This window comes from Pituophis catenifer, unplaced genomic scaffold (genome assembly GCF_029215685.1).
Source record: "Pituophis catenifer annectens isolate HBS135680 unplaced genomic scaffold, rPitCat1.0.hap2 SCAF_1, whole genome shotgun sequence".
NCBI lineage: Eukaryota > Metazoa > Chordata > Lepidosauria > Squamata > Colubridae > Pituophis > Pituophis catenifer.
The window spans coordinates 278,239,527-278,258,524 of record NW_027256881.1 but is presented as its reverse complement, the minus strand read 5'-3'; the positions used below and the strand labels follow the sequence as shown (position 1 = coordinate 278,258,524).

Here is an 18,998-nt window from a genome sequence, read left to right as displayed (position 1 = left end):
AATGGACAGTACTATCATTGTATTTCAATACCAATAAGTTTGACTGTGGGGGAAGATCTTTCACCAAAAAATTAAGCCAAATACTCCCATGCTGTGTTACCTATTCTGCTGTATGCACCACTCAAGAACCTCCACCTGGGCACACAACCCATCACAGAAGTCTTTTAATACAGAGTCATTGTAGAAACCCTGTTAAAAACAAAGTGGGGGGGGAGAGAAATAATTTTCTTTAATCCTTGCTCCAAAAACAAGGCAATGAGCACACTCTCTGACCTCTTTTGAGAAACAAACTACGGTCAAAAGAGCGAAGTGTGCTTTGGACAGGAATGTCTGACTTGCCTGAGATTTGTGTAGGGTCTGCAGCAGCATCTTTGCCGATTCTAAACTGCAACACTGCGTCCAACCAAGCAATATCAGGAGGCGGCTGAGGTAGCTGAATTCCTTTGTCAGTAATCTGCTGAGGCTTGAGAAATCTTCCCTTTTCAGTAAAGTTAATGCTGTAATCTATAGGGTGGAAAAATGACTTCTTTATTCTAAGACTATGGAATGCTGGAAGTATGGCTGTAAGATGAAAGTATAGGTTTAATATGCCAGAAAACGTCCTGTAGATAAAATCAAATTCATACATTCTGATGCACATTTTAGCTCTTTTATTCATAAAGTATAAACTGGTGTCATCTGCAAGAGTGTGTATGAAAACAGAAAAATTGGAGAGAGTGGAGAGAACTGCATGTTATTCTTCCATCGATGGATAATAATGGAAGATGGAAAGATGACTCTGGTGGGAAAACAGTAGTCATATTCTGAATGAATATAATCCAGGGAAAGCATATTCTTCTGTAGTTTTGAAATGACTATAGGAGTACAAGAGTTTATGGAAAAAACTCATTTACAGACATGTGTCTACTTGTATGGAGCAAAGTCCATGAGTATCCACCTTAGGGCTGTGCAAGACTGAACAATTCTGGAATAATTTATGCCAGAGAACTCCAGACTGTTCTTTTTCCAATCTGTACCATGCCAAACAGCCAACATGGGAGGATGCTGACCCATTTCTAGTCTTAAAAAATTATAAGTCCCACTGGTTCCTAAAAGTAGAATTAAGTGCACCCTCTTGTTTTGTTTCAGGCAGCAAAATATCTTGGGACAGGTTTAGTTCTGAAATAGTACTATTTACACAATTAACTTGTTCAACGTTTCTTATGTCTCATTATGAATTTACCAGAATTTGTTCCAAAAAGTGCTTGTTGCTGCTAAGATAATAGAAATAAGCAGCTTTCCAAGAATAAGCCTGCTCATGATCCAAGAACAATGCCATCACTACCCGTTCAGCATCCAGATGTTCAGGTGTACCTGAAATATTCAGAAGTATAATTAGTTTCACATTTAATCAAGATACAGGAGATTTATATTGGAAGTGAAAGGAATTATTTTGTAAAGTTTTGATACTTGCAATGGCATAAAGTACAATTTGCCCCAACACAAGAGGCAGGGATAAGAAGAGCAGCTGTTCTTGCCCTACTACATTCAGTTTTGTATTGTTTATCAACTATGTTAGTAACTAGGATATTAATGATCTGTGGCTTATTCTACATACAAGTTTTAGCAATCAATAAATGCTGAAACCACCCGTATGCGCTATTCCTCATTAGACCAGCAACTGATTTCTTCAGCTGATCTAAATATACACACTTCTTACTTAGTCTAAGGGACCAGAGTTTAATCCCCTTCAAATTATTATATCAAGTATGGACACCCATAACTTTCATGAAATTCTCTCCGGCATACTATGGTTGTCCCCTTGAAATTCAGGAACAAAATGGCCAATTTTTAGTATTGCAAGTTTAGGGATTTTTTCCCTTGCTAAAATAAGAGTGGAGTGGATAAACTCTGGGAGGTAGAATGCATCAATTTCTAATCTAAAACAATCTCAAACCTCAAAGTTGTGCTATAAAAATTCAGCCATTTTGCCCCCAAATTTTGGAGGCACGATTTTGAGTTGGGTTGGGTTTTTTGGGAGGGAGATTATAGCATAGATATTGAAATTACTTCCTGTCTATTCCATCCTTAATTCCCCCCTTCCCCACTCAAAAAAAAAATAGGTTAAAAAAATAAGCTCCAGCTCTTCCTGTGACATCATCAAACCCTTCCTGTCATCCAGCTCTCCACGTGCTCACTGAATGGTGGCCTCTAATGCTCCAATAATGGCTGCCAATTCTTCAGCCTTTCAGCATCAATTCAGATGATCTGGAGGGGTGGGGGCCACACAGAATCCTGGCGAGGGCTGGATGATGCCCCTTAAGCCACAATGTACAGTTAGAACTCAAACTATACAACCACACCAACCTTTGCCTGGTGACTTTTGACTCAACAGTTTTTCTTTCATCTTCTCAATAAATACACTGCCAAAGAGACTAAGCAAGGCATGGCTGTCTTTTCGTAACATGCAGCTGAGTAGTCTCTCCTCTCTAAGAGGACTCTGCTCAAACCAACAAGCATCCAGAAGTTCTCTGCAGAGGAGCCTTAGCTCTCTCGTCTGATTGTCCACCTTCAAATTCAACATACTCAGGGCGTTATAGATTTCATCTGCGACTTTATTCCCCTCTTTCTCCAGTAATTCTGGATTTAGCTGAAGACGCTTCAAACATTTGAGTGAATCCCAAAGAAAGCCAACAAAAACGTTCTGTGGCAAGCCACTTTGTATTACTGAAGAACTACATTCCACAGGATCACGCTGAAGAAGTTCCAGTATGGATTGCAATTTCCGGGGAGCCTGCAAGAGCATTTTTTGAAGAGTAGACATCACCTCCGCACCAAATTTCTGTACTGATCCATCTCTTTGCTTCTTATGCAACAAATGGTTGTCTTCAAATGCTTCATAAAGTTCCTTAAGAGGGAAAAATAGCTAGATAAGAACATTTTCTTCCATAAATATATTAAATATGAAAAATATTTTCTTCCATAAATATGTTAAATATGAAAAATATATCAAATACGTGTTAATGGTCGCCCGTATAATGTAGAAACCAAAAGTTTGTAGAGATTCTCAGTCATCCAGGTCATGGTAGTCCCAAAAGTACTTTTTCAGGAGGCAACTGGACTATTCCCCACTATCCTGTCAGAGCTGAAGAAACTTCTTGGATGAGAAGCAAAACATCTTCAAAAGAAAAACAAGGAAGTCCAGTTGCCTCCTGAAAAAGCACCTTTGGGACATGTAGAAACCAGTACCTGTCTGTACACACCTATTTCTTTGGCAGCTGATAATGTTGCAGTTAGCTGGATTAGCTGGTCCAGCCCTATGATTATGAGACAGCTGCCTCTGGTCTGCCTATTCCCAAAGGTACCAATACAACATCAAAAAGGAAAAAGAAAGATGAATTGAAAATTTACTTGATTCCCTTCAGGACCACAAGAAATTTTCATGGTACCAGACAGTATTACAAAAGGAATCACTTAGTTCTTCTACTAATCCTGCATTCGCAGTTATTTAACATGAATGATACTCATAGGATGGTATTTCTGAGTTTGGCACCATCCAAATGTGCTGGACTATAATATTCAGATAGTGGCTTGGAATTAATGAGAATTCTAATTCAATAACAAGGGCCTGGTGGCTCAGCAGACTAAAAGCATTGTGATTAACACCAGCTGTCTGCAATTACTGTAAGTTCGAATCTCACCAGGCTCAAGGTTGACTCAGCCTTCCATCCTTTCTAAGGTAGGTAAAATGAGGACCCAGTTTGTGGGGGCAATAAGCTGACTTTGTATAAATATACAAAAGTATGAAGGCTATTGCTTAACGCATTGTAAGCCGCCCTGAGTCTCCGGAGAAGGGCGGCATATAAATCAAATTAAAAAAAAAAAAATCCTTCAGGATATCACAGTGTAGAAACAGCACTGTGATTAGATGTAGGGATATTGGTTATCAAACAAACACCCAGAAGAAAGTGGTGTCACTGTCATTGCTGTGGCAGACTATTTTTCTATACTGATGCCTTAACCATTTTGTAGCCTTAACCACTACAGGAAACTGGCTTTTTCCCTTGGCCATAGCCACTCATTTAGTTCAGGCCTATCACAATCTCACAGATCAATTTATCTTATAGTGTTGTTAAGAGAAAACAAATCTGAACCACAAGGAAAGGCAGGATTTAAATCTTAACAAGTAATTAAGTAGCTATATGGCATCCCAGCTTTGTAATACTGGGTACTGAACTGAAGCATGTAACTTGAAATAATTGCAATGAAGACCTTTAGTGTTGTATTGAAAGAGATGTATCATTTGTTTCTTGCATTATCTGCTATTAAAACTCAGTGAAACCAAAGGTGAAAGGAGCCAAATTCCAGTTAGGGAAAGTCAGTTCCTGATTCATACATTCTAGAAGCTATCATCTCACCACCTATTTATTCCTACTATTTATTAATTTTTAATCTCATATTTCTGTCTTTACAAAATTCAAGCCGCCATACACCAATAAAAATACAAATGATTCATAAAAAATAAAACAATACCATTAAAATCAGAGCTAAAATTACAAATTAGTCACATTAAAATAATTCAGTTAAACACTTAATAAAAGAGGTAGGGTTTACTATTCTCCTAAGCATGAGAACAGGAGAAGAGTATTTTATAAGCTGGAAAGGACACAGAAAAAAATCTAGGAACATAAGGTTCTGACTGTGAGAGGCTATTCAAAAAGGCCTCTCTTGATGATCTCACTAATCAGGCAATAATCAGGCCATCCTGATTTTATAAGCAGTTATTTCATGGCCTATCTTATGTAGCTGTCATAATAATCTTTCACATTAAAACTTTGGATAGAATAGAACTGCTGTTGAAAAAGTCATAATGAAAATGTCATGTTGAAGATTATTAGAAAAGGAACAAAAAAAATAGAACTGTCAATATAATGATGCCTTTATACAATTCCATTGTGCAAAAGCCTTTGAAAATACCTTATCTTTTTCTTTATCTCTGCACTTTGAAAGAAAAACTACTAAAAGTAAATATATAGAAAAGGCAATCAAAGTGATCAAAAGGCTAAAACAACTTCTCTGCGAAAAAGACTTTGGCATATGGCATATATGAAGATGTATAATAGGTAATATTAGACAGGTACACACAATGGACAAAAATGGAAAGAAAAACATTTATTTTTCTCTCTCAAAATACTAACTAGAGCTGTGGCTGAACTGAAATGTGGGCGATTCAGAACAGATCAAAGAAAGTACTTGTTGACATTGTGCAAGTCAAGGTCTACGAGTCACTATCACATGATATAATGTTATCCAACAGTTTGTAAAGTTCAGATAAATCCAGGGAGCTATCAGTTGCTGGTGGTATGCATGGTGGCCATAATTTCTTCCTGTATCAGAGGCATTGTATTTCTCAACAATGGATCCTCAAAGAAACGTGTGGGAGGATCCTGATGTCCTCATTGCCTACAGTAGAAGGCTTCCTTGATTGGGCATTTACACTTGTATGCTAAGTGTAACACTGTATTAATTAGCACTCTTGTCTATCCAACAAAGTTCATATTCTTATATTAGTATTCTGAATTAACATCCAACCTGTATGCACTAAATACTGTGTTCAGACATGTCTGCACGGGAAATAACCTGTTATCCTTAAAAACGAACCACACCTTTAGAACAACAAACGGGACATCTTTTTCCAGTTCTTCTAGGAGAAGCAAGAATTCAGTTTCTCTTTGGAGAGCTGCTGGGACAGTTTTCTAGAATTATTAAAGAACAGATAAGAAAATGTAAGAAAAAAATGGCAAGTATGAATAAGAATTGCTACATACTTTGTGGTATATAGTTTCAGATGCTTAACACCACCTAGCAATATCCATATACTGTAATATTTCCCCAAACAAATGGATTGCTTTTTTTTTTTTGCAATTGCTCCCTCAGCTATTTATTGATATGTATGAACCCACATTTGGCTCAGACTCAAGGGTTCCACTTATTTTAGCTATGCATATAGTTGGGAAAATTATTTTTGCTACTCCCAGATTATTTAATTAACTTAGACAACTGCTCAATTTCTCATTAAGTCAAGAGGTGAATCTGTAATGGCAGCTTTATAGTCAGGAATTGCATGTTAGACTGATTTTCAATGCACAGGAGCAAGACAATTTAAAAATATGAGTACCTTCGCCAAAATTCAAGAGTATATTCTATTATGAGAATTACATTATAAGAATATAGTGAAATATAGAAATTACATTATTAGAGGGGTTTTTTGCCTTTGAATCAGGATTGACTCACGATGACTGCTTGGACAAGACCCTGAAGTTTTGGCAAGATTTTGGAAGTGATTTACCATTCCCTGCTTCCTAGGGCTGAGAATGACTGATGCAAGGTTACCCAGCTGGCATTGTGTCTAAGGGCCCATGGCTTCCTGGGTACTAATCTAATGCCTTAACCACTATTCTAAACTGCAGCCTTTAAAAGAAAAGAAAAAAGGAAAGCATTTTTTGGGGAAGTAGTTTAAGTAAGACTGCAATATGCCTATTTGATTGCAATCCATTTTCCTTTGCATTGTTCAGAATTATTTGCCAAGCTTCTTCCTATCCAGCCCAGGTTTAGTTGACTTATTTGGCTTAGGGTAATTGAAAGAAGTCGGGACACGGTAGCTTAATGGCTAAGATGCTGAGCTTGTCGAACAGAAGGTTGGCAGTTCAACTATTCGAATCCCTAGCATCGCGTAACAAAGTGAGCTCCCGTTACATCTCCCAGCTTCTGACAACCTAGCAGTTTGAAAGCACATTAAAAAAAAAGAATGCAAGTAGAAAAATAGGGACCACTTTGGTGGGAAGGTAACAGCACTCTGTGCACCTTCGGCGTTTAGTAAGGCTGGCCACATGACCACGGAGATGTCTTTGGACAGCGCTGGCTCTTAGGTTTAGAAACGGAGATAAGCACCACCCCTAGAACCGGAAACAACTAGCACGCATGTGTGAGGGAACCTTTACCTTTACCTTAATTGAAGGAAAGTCTTAAGACTTCTTGTAATTACTCCAATTATGATTCCTATCTTTTATTGCTACTGCAAAATTTCTCTCTCTACTAGACATAGTATTTTTCTACATAGGACTAAAATGTTTTTCTTTACCTGTTTGTGTGATAGCCATTCCTGCAATACAAGGAGCCAAAACCAAGCAAGTTTTTGAGGACTGTGCTTTGATTCACTCCTACAAACATGTAATTAAGAATATATTTACATAATATATCACTTTTTTAAAAAAAATACTCTTAATATTTTAAATTGCAACCATAGCAGGAATTACACAATAGTCCAGAAAACTGTAATTCTCAAAATTTCACCTCAAGCTAAATATGCACATAGTGTAAACTCACTCCTCTAACTTTCTATGACCCCAGTCACTTGGACTTCTTCCATCTGCCAGAACTATACTTTTAGAAAATCTGTAGTAAATGATCCAATTTAAATTTGAGAATAAAATAATGGAAAGTATTTTTTTCCGGGGTAATGACCAGGAAAATGATTTACCTGTGTTCCAATAGATCACCAATTTTATATCCTCTAAAAATATAGTAAACAATTTAAAAGCTAACATGCAGCAGTATTCAAATCTTGTGAATATCAGTATGTTAGCACCACCAGCAGATTTAAAACTCTGGAGTTTCTTTAATTCCTGAAAAATATTTCACATTAGTTCTAAGCATCAGAAAGACTGTTCATTCTAACCACAATGTGCACATTAAACTCAAAAAATTTCTTGCTGGTCTACATGGAACAACATGAAAAATAATTTCAGGCTCTGGTACCTTATAAATCTTCCTGCAAGGTAAGTAATCACACTGAAAACAATTAAGAATTACTTGTCCATATGCATGTACAGGATTGCATTATTACATTATAAATGATGAAATCCTCTTTTCACACTACTTTCACCCATTTGTGATTGAATATAATTTACCTCAAACGGGAAGGGCAGATTATTAGGGCATGAAGGATTTTTTCAACCTTTTCAGAGCCATCATCTTCCAACTGCTGTAACTGAGGGACACAGGCCTGTGCAAGTTCCCAGTCTCCCCTTTGCACACATTCAGAGAAGAACCAGAAGAGTCGTTCAAGGGATGCTGCTTCCTCTCTACCAAATGGATACATTTTCCTGCTTCAAAAGGCAAAACCTTGATTCATCATCTCCTACTTTTAAATATATTTCATATATATACAGCTGTTGCTTATAGTGTATTTCCTAAAATGAAAAGATTTTGGAAAAAGGAAAAAAAAGAACTTTAGTCTTTCTCAAAAGTTTAGCCAGCTAGAAAACCACAGTAACTGTTTTGATTTAAAATTCCAAATTCACCACTGCTCCCCCTTCTAACTCAGCTAACGAAGGTGGAGAAAAGTTTCTTTATTCACTGATTCCCCCGTTATTTACCAGCTTTCCAAAACCTGACTCTGCCAAGATCTGCACCAAAAATCAATAATAACTTGCAAAAACATTCTTGTTTATATACTACTCATTTCAATCAGCAGAACTACTTAGTTAATTGTTGTGAAAGTGTGTACAAACAACATTTGCAATATTCTTGACAAATGTATCTTTTCTTTTATGTACATCGAGAGTGTATGCACCAAGACAAATACCTTGTGTGTCCAATCAAACTTGGCCAATAAAGAATTCTATCTATCTATCTATCTATCTATCTATCTATCTATCTATCTATCACTTTTGCAACTAAGAGAAATTGTAACTAGAAGTCCTCATTAAATCAAAACTTCCAGGCATCTATCCTTCCTGAGGTCTAAATATCCAGTTCACATGATTTCCACTTCTTCAACAGGTACTCTGAAATAAGTCCTCTTAACTCTAGCAGACTGGTTAGCTCCCACAAAGACTTGTTTTTCCTCTGGCTCTTGGCCGCTATCTAGTGGTCGTCCAGACTCTCGCAGACCAGATCGGGTGGTCCTACACCGTCCTAGGCAAAGGAGGAATACTGTACAGTCTTGATATTAAGCAATGCCCTTCTGGGGGCTGACCGCCTCGAAAACTTTTCGAAGCCGCGCCTTCATGAGTAAGCCGCCGCCTGCATCACAGTAAACGCAGGCAATAACAGGGGAAGGTCTGCCCGTCTGGATTTGCTGATGGACGCGCCGTCTCCTTTGATGAGAGCAGCCTCTGCAAAACTTTCCCAGACATGAAAGTCCCTGCTTCGGTCTCGGAGTTTGACCTCTCACGGTCCCCTTGTTCCCTCAAATCTCCGCCTTGTAAAAGAGGTAACTGTACCCGCCTCCAGCCTGACTCACCTGGGGGAGACCAAAAAAAAAATAGCTTTACTATTTTCTGCGCAACCCCTCCTTCCCGATGCCATCGAGCGTGATGGCCGCAGCCATGTTGAACAGCGTATCAGGTGATCTAACAGACCAGTGACGTCAGGGGCGGACTGGAAGGGAAATACGCCATTGCTTCGTCGGGCAACGAGTCTGGGCAGGCGCCGTGATTCAAACGGGCAGGCGAAGCTGGCGCTCGCGCTTCTCCTTTAGTCCTTCGTCGGGGTCTCTCGCTTTCCTACCTGCTCTGGCCTGCCCCGCGGAGGGTGTGAGTGCGGCTGCGCAAAGGTTCTTGGCTTTAGGGTTATCCCGGTCGCTGCGGCCGTGTCCGGCTTTGTGCATCTGGGATCTCGCAACACCCCGTATGGAGCAGACGCTTCTTCTTCCCTTCAGACTCTTTTACAGAAAAAGGCAGGAAAGCAGAGAAAGGATTTCTCTGAGTCCTGAAAGGTGGAGGCAAAGGCAGTAGTCCCCACTGTCTTTCGATCCAACACGAATTTCGTGTGGACACGCACAAGTCCATGGAATTGTGTTATAGCAGTATACAAAACTGATGTGCTATTCTCTTGCTCCTGGGCGCTTTTAAATTCCCTAGTCTGGTCTATATCCCCGTGATTTCTTCGTAGTCTCCCATCCAACTACTAATCCAGCCCAGCTCAGTTCAGTACTTTCCTCCAAGGCGAATTGGGAACCTGTGCTGTGAGGTCCTTCAATGAAAAAGAATTAGGAGTTGCTTTGAGCAAGAATCTCAACGGACATTTTCAAATGGCAGCTCCCTTTTCTTTCCTAGTAAAAAAGCCCAACACTCTAGGAATATGCCCAGAGTTCAGAACACCGTTTTATTTCAAACCAGTAGCATTTATACATAATGTATAATTCTCTCTCTCTCTCTCTCTCTCTCTCCCTCTCTCTCTCTCTCTAATCTATATCTAGCTATAAAATAGAACCCATGTGAAAAAGAATAGGTTAGGAAATAAAAATTATTTTACAAATCGATCACTTCACAGATAATCCTGGTGTCAAGGGATGGGCCATTTTATCAGAGAAAGGATTCATTCAGAATCATGGTTGCTATCAAATCTGGCTAACCAAGATGTAAAGGAGAGCTATTTCATAAAGATGGTTAGCACAAAAAAGTGCTAATGCCGCAGCTCTTTTTGGAAGACTCCTGGGACTGCTTTAAAGCACGTCATAGCTGTCAATACATGAATGTACATGCCCAACTGCTTCAGATCATTGTCAGTCCCAATGAAAATTATTGTCCATGTAATCACAGCCAGCTGTCTTCCCACATATCCTCTACTATAAACCCTTTTTCCTCTTTTCGTATCACTGAGACTCTGATACTCAGTTTAAATATCTATGGAGATTCTCAGTCATCCAGATCGTTTTTGTCCCAAAGGTGCTTTTTTCAAGAGGCAACTGGACTTCCTGATTTTTTCTTTAAAGACATTTCACTTTTCATACAGGAAACTTCTTCAGCTCTGATTGGATGGTGGGGAATGGAAAGATTTATATTCCTTGAAGGCAGCTGGTCATTTGCATTCTTTTAGAGAGTCATTGAGGCCACCTGGAGGTTTATTTCTGTCACCAGGGTCATCTGAATAGTGCAAATGGGTGTGGAGCCTTCTTGGAACTATTGAAAGGAGTGTGTTGTAGACTGTAGATGATGTCATATCCCATCCACCCACCCCTGTTGAGAGAGGGCTGTTCAATTTTGACATAGATGGCCTCTGATTCCTCTTTTAAACCAGCAAATGTGGTTCCTCTCTGTCCCAAATGTGAACTTTGCTGTTTTCAAAAGAGTGGCCTTTGTCTTTGTCTGAATCTTGTCCTATACTGAGTTTAGTTTCATGGAATGTTCCTATCTTCCAACTTAAAGATGTTTGGGGGGAAAAAACGAAAGGAAAAGGAAGACAGCATTTGCAGTGGGGTGGGCAAGCAAGGGGAGTTTGCTTCTCCCAATCTGGGCAAAAATGGAAGCAGTGCCTACTGAGAGATTAAGGATTAAAGGAAGCTTCTAGGGTTGAAGACTGAGAAAGCAACATAAGATGATAAAAAAATCCCAGTAACTGCTGACCAGCAGAGAACATTAGCCAGAGCAAAATGGATGCACAGAGAAGGAGGATTGCCAGGCACTGCAACCGATCTGGGGCTCCTACCAGAACGGCAAAAAGGACTGGAAGGGCTTAACACAGTTTGGCCTAGAAAAGAGGAGTTTTGAACCAAAGCTGAAAACCCAGGTGCGGAGTCCATGTGCAATAGGCTGAGTGTGGGAAGAGGAGGATGACATTACTTCCTCATACAGGAAGTGACCTCTCCTGGCAATGGGTCAAACAGTATGTGCAGAATCTCCCCTGAGACCATTCAGTTTGCTCCAGGATTCTGTAATAGTTTAGTTTCATTAACATTAACATTTCCAATTGCACATTCCATGAATATAATCTCCATTATTTATTTACCATTATATCACATTGGTATTAAGCTTGTTCACCTTGTGATTGTAATATCTGAAAATCAAGTTCATAAAGACGTTGGAATTGTAGCTGGTTTATCACATCTTTAATTATCCTGTTTATTTTGCCCTGAAGAGAAGAGCCTCTTTGTTGGAAACATGAATGTCTCCGAATGGAGACCACCAAAATATTTCACTATGTGGCGCAATATTCTCCAAGTATTGATTTACAGACAACATCATCTCAGAGATTTTTCCTTGGATGATGCTATCCAAGTATGGTTAGAACCATGCAAAAACTACCCTTTGTTGATCCTTGGGAGAGAAGGCAAAGCAACTGAGCTTCCTTCTTACTATTCTGGTTGTGTTTTGAAGATACTGACTATTGTGACTCAGCTATATATGCAAGGGTGGGGTCTAGCTGGTGTTTTCTAGAGATTATGTTCTTCATGACATCCCCTCTTTATTCTATCCTTTTTGTTTCTTATGTGGATGTATAGAAACAAGAACAAAAGTTTTTGGATCATTTCTAAAGAACACCACAAGCCAAAAAAAAAAAATGACAGAAAATGACAAGTGCACAAATGTAAGTAAACAAAACAAAACAAGACTTACTTCTGAGTAAATTTGTTTAGAAGGGTAACCAAAAAAAGTGTATTTTCTGTTTCATAAACTTGAAACTAACCAGAGAAAAACTATTGATTCCTTGCATTAATTATCTTGTGTTTTAAAATTGAAATTGATTAAAATTGCTTCTTGATATAATTATTTTATGGAAACAGCTGACAAAGTTAAGAATCAGAAATATTTGCATAGCCTGAAGTATTGTGCACTTGTGAGATTATTTAGGCTTCAGTATAGCCAAAGAGAACCACAAACTATGCACAATTATCATAAACATTTAGAACTATAGATTTTGCAAAGTACTGAACTAAATGAGAGTTTCTTATATGTGTGGGGATTAATACCCAGAGTGATTTTATATACAATATTTATGTATGGATACTTTGCATTTGTATAGGGAGGGAATGTATAGAATAGACATACATCCCTGGCACTTATTCATGTGAAATACTTAGAAAGTATCTCCATACTGTGATCAGTGTTTTTCCATTGTTGAACAAGTTCTGCAACAGAGTAATAAACAAGTTGAATAGAAAATGAAAAGAAGATTGTAATCTTGATTTACCAAAGCTGTGGAATATAATTAGTCTGCGATGAAATTCTGTATATAAAATGTAGTATTACAGAAATTGCTCCAGGGCTGGGGCCTAGATCACCTAAGTTCCACTATATTCCAACAAAGCACCTAAAAAAATATAAGGGTTCTAATGGTGTGGTGAATAACACAGTGTTGAGTTTATTTAAGTAGACTTCAATGAAATCCATTTCACAGAACTGAGCTGTCCTTTCATTTTCCTCTTTATTGCTGTGGATTTTCAGAAAAACAGGCAGAAAGGCATTGAAATGCATTTATCGTTTGGAGAATAATCTTTGCATAGATAGGTTTGTAGGTTAATAATATGGTTGTAATTGTTGCCTAGTTTTCCATGTTATTATGTACTATAGAATTCTAGCATTGGACACTGGATTCAGCCCAAATGCAAGCCTTCCTTGTGGGATGGCTTTTTAGCCTCTCCTTGAATAAGTCTAGCAAAAGAGAGCTTAACATTTTTGTTGACTATTAGAAGTATTATCAATATGCTCAGAATTTTAGTAATTTTTTAATGTTATGTCATCTTTAACCACATATTTAGAATTTTTTAAAACCACATTCAGGTAGAAAAGTATGTCGGTGAAATTAAGGGTGGACTGAGGCCAACTATGAAAATCACTATCATGGGCATGATATATCCTAGTCCCGAAAGGTAAGTACAGGACCTGGTATTTGAGCTGCAGTTAAATTGCCTATTAGGACCAAAACACATTATTTGAAAGACAAGAGAGGCAGACTGGCTGTTGGATTCTCTGATAAAAAGATTATTTCCTTCACTCTTCTTCTTCTTCCTAGCAAGTGCAGGGTCCGCTTTTTGCATCATTGAATGCACTTTGCATGGTCAGCTGCATCTCCAGTGCGCAGGCCTGCGGCTTGCATATTTTAGTTGATGGTGTCTTTCCATCTCTGTTTTGGATGCCCGCAAGGTCACTGGCCATTGACTTCTAGTTAGTAGGCAGTCTTGGCAAGGGTGGAAGGTGCTGCTCTCAGGACATGCCCATATCAGCGGAGCCGGCCTTCTCTCATCCTCTTTCCTTCTCTCTGAGAACATAAAAAGAAATGTGGAATAAAAAGACATTTCTTATTTTATTTATTTATTTATAATTTAATTTATATACCGCCCCCCCTCCCGAAGGACTCGGGGCAGTGTACAGCCAATTAAAAACACAAAATACAACAACAGTTTTAAAATAGTTAAAAGTATTAAATAATTTCGGCCAGAATTTAAAACCCAAAATTTAAAACACCAATTTAAAAATCATTTACATAGATAGCCCTGCCTGGCGGAACAGCAGGGTCTTAAGGGCACAGCGAAACACACGGAGGTCGGAGATCTTGCATATTTCCGGGGGCAGTTCATTCCACAGGACAGGAGCTCCCACAGAGAAGGCCCTTCCCCTGGGTGTCACCAGCCGGCATAACTTATTCCTGAGCAAGGCATTTTATTTCAGACAAATTAGTTTTTGTAGTGTAACTTACAAATTGAGGGGGACATGGGAAAAAGATGCATTCTGAGTTATAAATATTGCACTGAATAGAAGATTGGATTAGATCAGAGGTTTCCAAATATTGACAGGCAATGTGGTCATTTGGGAAAGGTATACAGGGTGCCATCAAATACGTCCATGAATGAATTTTGTACGTACATGTTTTCCCCCATTTGATTTTTCTCATTTTCTGAATTCTTCTGCCTTGTTCACTTTATATCAAGAAAATACATTTTCATTCATTCATTCATCACTCATTCATTCATTCAGTTTATATTGATGTAAATTTATATCCTTCACAACCATTGCATGGGCACTGCCACGCATCTGGATCTCCGAGCTTGGTGACAAAAACCATGTCTTTAAGGATTTATAAAAGACCAGCAGGATCATTTTATCATCTTTTGCTTAAAATGGAATAACATTTAAAAAAAATGACATTCCATGGGTTAATAAGCTGAACAATGGCAGAATTCCCTTGTCACTCACACCCTTTTTGTCCATAGTGTCTGTTAATGTAATTGCCAGCATCTATTTTTTCTTCATTTCCTCTAAACTCTATTTTTATTTCCTTCCTCAAACAATTTACATATCATTGAGACTCCGGATGCATCTGAAACATTGTTTGATTTAAAATCTACCTGTATTTGTGGAACTCAAACAATATACATAATACTCTCTCTCCTATTTTTCCTACAACAACAAACCTGTAAGATGAGTTGGGCAGAAAGTGTGATGAGCCCTAAGTTACTGTGCTGGTTTTTGTGCCAAAGGAAGGGCTAGAATTCACAGTCTTCTGGTTTCTTGTCCAATGCCTTAATTCTACACAAACTAGAACACGAGGTTTATATACAGTAATAAGTTTTATATTAAAATACATTATAATAATGTATTTTACTAATACATCCGAAGTCTTAAGATGCTGTTGTTGGTTTTTCTACACCAGATTAACATAAAACCATTAGTATTACTAGATCTGGCTGGCAAGAATCCAGCTCCTTACCAGACAGCAGCAATGATTTAAAGCAGTGGTATATACCTGTGATCCACAAATGCTTGGGGTCTGCGAAGGCTTCAAGAAATGTTATGATTTAAATCTTGAGTAAAATCTTGGTGGTTTGTGGCCATGGTCCGTGGCCACAAAAGGTATTTAAAGGGGGTCTGTGGTGACGAAAAGGTTGATAACTACTGATTTAAAGCATTTGAGAAAGCTTTCCTGTCTTCTAGTGATTATCTGGATTTTTGCGGCCAAAGTCTCCTAGCCCACAAATACATATTTTCATGTGATGTACTTCTGGTGGGTGTAAAAGATCAATTGATTTTTTTTAACCAAAAGGGGATTATTTTCTGCTTTTATTACATCAAAAGTCAGTTTTATATCATACTACATATGATATCACCATCCCACGTGTTTTATATACTGTTCAGTTTTCATTGTGCAAATTGTAATCTGTCTGATTGATAGAATCATATGGATAATCCAAACAATGTTGCAAATAAATCTGTAATGAGCCCTCTATTTTTGCCTTCCTCTTTATTTTCCATTTCCAATTTCTTGGGGGTTTTATCCAACTATTTTTTCCCAGCTATTTTCTTTTCATATTCACCCACAAGTTAAGAGAAGTAAAAATAACAGAATAATTTTTCTTGCTATTGCTCAGAGATTTTGATCTGGAAGCATCCATGCAAGACTTAATTGTTTAATTGTAAACACTTTTTGGTTATGAGTTTCATTCACTTTTAGTATTGTGCTACCACGGCTGAGTTAGGAGAAATATAATTATTTTTTATTGCTGGTAGAGTACATCATATTTGCTACTTATTGTGGAAATAAATGACTATGTGCACATGGTTGGAAAACTTTTGGGGTGGAATTTCAAAATTTAATGGTTGGGAAGATGCTACTTCTTTTATAGATTTTTTATATTTGAAGGGTTATTTTATTCTAGGGCAATTATGGTGTTTTATTGTACAGATCATTTTTAATGTTTGTATATCCTGTAGAGCCTGGTGATAATGGGTCGCATGGAATATTAGGAAGGAGAAAGAGAAAGAACAGCTCTTTATAAAATATATGCTGTCATTGCTAAAATCTGTAGTTCCTTAATGCTTAATTACTTTCTTGTAGTTTTTCAGTGACTTTGCTTTGTGACCCCAAGGATGATCACACAACCAGGGATATTGGATTATTACTTGTAGTCAGTTTTACTGAGAAATCCATTGTCCGGAATTCGCAAATTGCTGGGAAATGGGGCAAGGAGGAAAAGACAATTCCCTATTTTCCATTTACAGCAGAGGACTCATTTAAGGTAATAAATCTCTCTCTCTCTCCCACCCTCCCTCCCTCCCTCCCTCCCTCCCTCCCTCTCTCTCTTACACACACACACAAACACACACAGAGTCTTAGGACTGTGCATAGCTTTAGTTTCAAAGATTCAAAAGCAAATAGGTGACTTAGCATCAAATTTCAACTCTTTAAAGCAGCTGTATCTTTTCCTATTATTGTGCCCCATGTATTCCGAATACTCTTTGTATCTTCAGATTTGAAGTATTGCACATTCTAATCAGTTTATGCCTGGCAATCTGTTGTTCACTTCCTGAGCGGTGCGTGGCCTAGAGGTGAAGATGCTTGCCTCCCACTCAGAAGGTTGTGAGTTCAATACTAGGCAGTGGTAGGTGTTTATGAGGCACAAAGAGAAAATATCTGTTGTGAACTCCACATAGGTGTCAGGAATTGCATCTGGCCAGAAGATGCTCAGCTCCATTCAGTCACCCTGACTCCATCCCTAATAATGGAATTAAAGGATTGTAAAAAGACAAAAAAACTATGTTACCTAATTCCCATTGTTAACTGACAATTGTCCAAATCTTCAGCAGCAACATTCTTCAGCTATTCAAATCCTTTGACATTTCACTCTATAAGAGTGAAACCAGGACAAAAATCTTGATGAAAAAAGTGTGGTTCCAAGTTGCAGGAAGTTATATTGTAAGTCGCTCAGAGTTATTGGATACGGGATGGGTGGCAAATAAATTTTAAAACAAACAAAACAGAAGTTGCCCACCATGCTTTAACCTGGAGAGACTGAAATTGTGACCACATTCATACAAAACATTGCTTTCTACTTTACTTTCTACAGGAGCAAGAAGAGAAACTAGACCAATAGTTCCCAACCTGTTGTTTGGGGTAACTGTTAGTCTTTAAGAGTACTTGGGGATGGGTGCATTTGTATATATGGCCCAAATCTTATATCTTAGGAGTTCATTGGGTATTGAAATCTTAGTGTTGTTGCTTGAAGTATCATGACATTTTATCTGCAAGATGTTTGCATGCCAACTTTCCAACAATTTCTTTAGCCTGTTGTTCATTTTCAGATGGAACTTTTATGTGAACATCAGCAGATCCGAATCCTGCTTGACGGACGTCAGTTGTGTAGTTTCAGTCACCGCGTGCAGCCTTTGCAAAGGATGACTGTTTTGCAAATCTCAGGAGACCTCAAACTTACTAAGGTGGCATGAAGAAAATAATAAATCCAAAATGCCCTTCCCAATGTTGAGCTACAACACTCAGCAGTCCTAGGCAAAATGACTAACTGCAAAAGATCTTAAGAGCTTTAACCCAAGGCCTGAAGGGTCATAAATTCTCCATCTCAATCATAAATAATCTCGTATCATTACAGCTTTATGGCAAAAGTGCTTTTTTCATTTTTCTTTTCTTTTCTTTGCCTTTATGTGTGCCTCTTGAAATGTTGGTCTGTTGTTTTCTTAGAATTCTACCCCCTCCTGCCAAAAGAATTTAAATATTGTTTTTTTACTTTAGTTCAGGATTTTGGGAGTCTTGCAGGTCTATTCTATTACAGCTAATTGCAAGCTTTGGGATGAGAGAGCTGCAGGTGCACAGAGATTTTATATTAATTTCTAAAAGAAAGACAACTAGTTATATGCAAAAGATGTTTTCAGCACTTTTTTTTTAAATTGTGAAGTAAACTATACTATGTTCATTGGAGCTTGTTTCCCAGGTAAATTTGTATGCTATATTGAAAAAAGATGAAAATAAAATAATTGTGTGTAACTATCTCTATTTTATTTAACTCAAAACAATATGTTTCTCTTGCATTGAACTTCACCTCACTTTTCTCTCCAATTAAGATCAGGGCATTCTCTTAGCAAAAAACATTTGATTGGAAGAATAAATTCCAGTGCTGAATCAAGCTTGTGCTACAAGAATAAAACATTTTATCCTATTGATGGTTACTGTCAATCTGCCAAAATGATTTTATACACAATTGTCAAATGAGATCATCCTTTCCTAGAAGCCCAGGGTTCTATTATGTTAACTAGGATGTTTTCTTCCAACATTATCTACACATGGTTTTCTACACAATCACTCTTTCTCAGCCCTGCCTATCTTACAGGATTGTTACTAAGGGGGCGGGGAAACAGAGCATGGGTGTTGCCTCAAGCTCCTGCAGAAAAGGCAGAATATAAATCACATAAAAAATAAACAAGCATTTAGATGTTATAAAAATGCAA

At 38.0% G+C, this 18,998-nt stretch overlaps 2 protein-coding genes across 2 annotated transcripts in view; one reads left to right on the top strand and one right to left on the bottom strand.

Annotated features, from left to right (window-relative positions):
• The window catches only part of ZFYVE26 (zinc finger FYVE-type containing 26), a 48,819-nt gene extending 40,679 nt beyond the window's left edge, over positions 1 to 8,140 (bottom strand). Inside the window, exons 1-7 of the mRNA XM_070937885.1 lie at positions 7,950 to 8,140; positions 7,121 to 7,199; positions 5,646 to 5,735; positions 2,347 to 2,887; positions 1,223 to 1,353; positions 340 to 504; positions 101 to 189 (exon numbers count right to left, since the gene is read on the bottom strand). Of these exons, the coding sequence (XP_070793986.1) occupies positions 101 to 189; positions 340 to 504; positions 1,223 to 1,353; positions 2,347 to 2,887; positions 5,646 to 5,735; positions 7,121 to 7,199; positions 7,950 to 8,140 (1,286 nt within the window). The remainder of the gene's footprint in view (positions 1 to 100; positions 190 to 339; positions 505 to 1,222; positions 1,354 to 2,346; positions 2,888 to 5,645; positions 5,736 to 7,120; positions 7,200 to 7,949) is intronic.
• Positions 8,141 to 12,227: 4,087 nt separating this feature from the next.
• On the top strand, positions 12,228 to 18,537 carry LOC139307898 (galectin-related protein A-like). The gene is made up of 4 exons (XM_070931253.1): positions 12,228 to 12,351; positions 13,545 to 13,633; positions 16,597 to 16,777; positions 17,841 to 18,537. The coding sequence occupies exons 1-4, from the start codon at positions 12,325 to 12,327 to the stop codon at positions 17,982 to 17,984; spliced, it is 441 nt and encodes a 146-aa protein (XP_070787354.1). The 5' UTR covers positions 12,228 to 12,324; the 3' UTR covers positions 17,985 to 18,537.
• The last annotated feature ends 461 nt before the right edge of the window (positions 18,538 to 18,998 follow it).

Excerpts from the sequence above, each read along its gene's own strand:
- LOC139307898 (XM_070931253.1), top strand. The coding sequence starts at position 12,325 with ATGACAGAAAATGACAAGTGCACAAAT. Across the intron at positions 13,634-16,596 it reads ATATATCCTAGTCCCGAAAG|TTTTTCAGTGACTTTGCTTT; the intron begins GTAAGTACAGGA and ends ACTTTCTTGTAG. Across the intron at positions 16,778-17,840 it reads CAGCAGAGGACTCATTTAAG|ATGGAACTTTTATGTGAACA; the intron begins GTAATAAATCTC and ends GTTCATTTTCAG.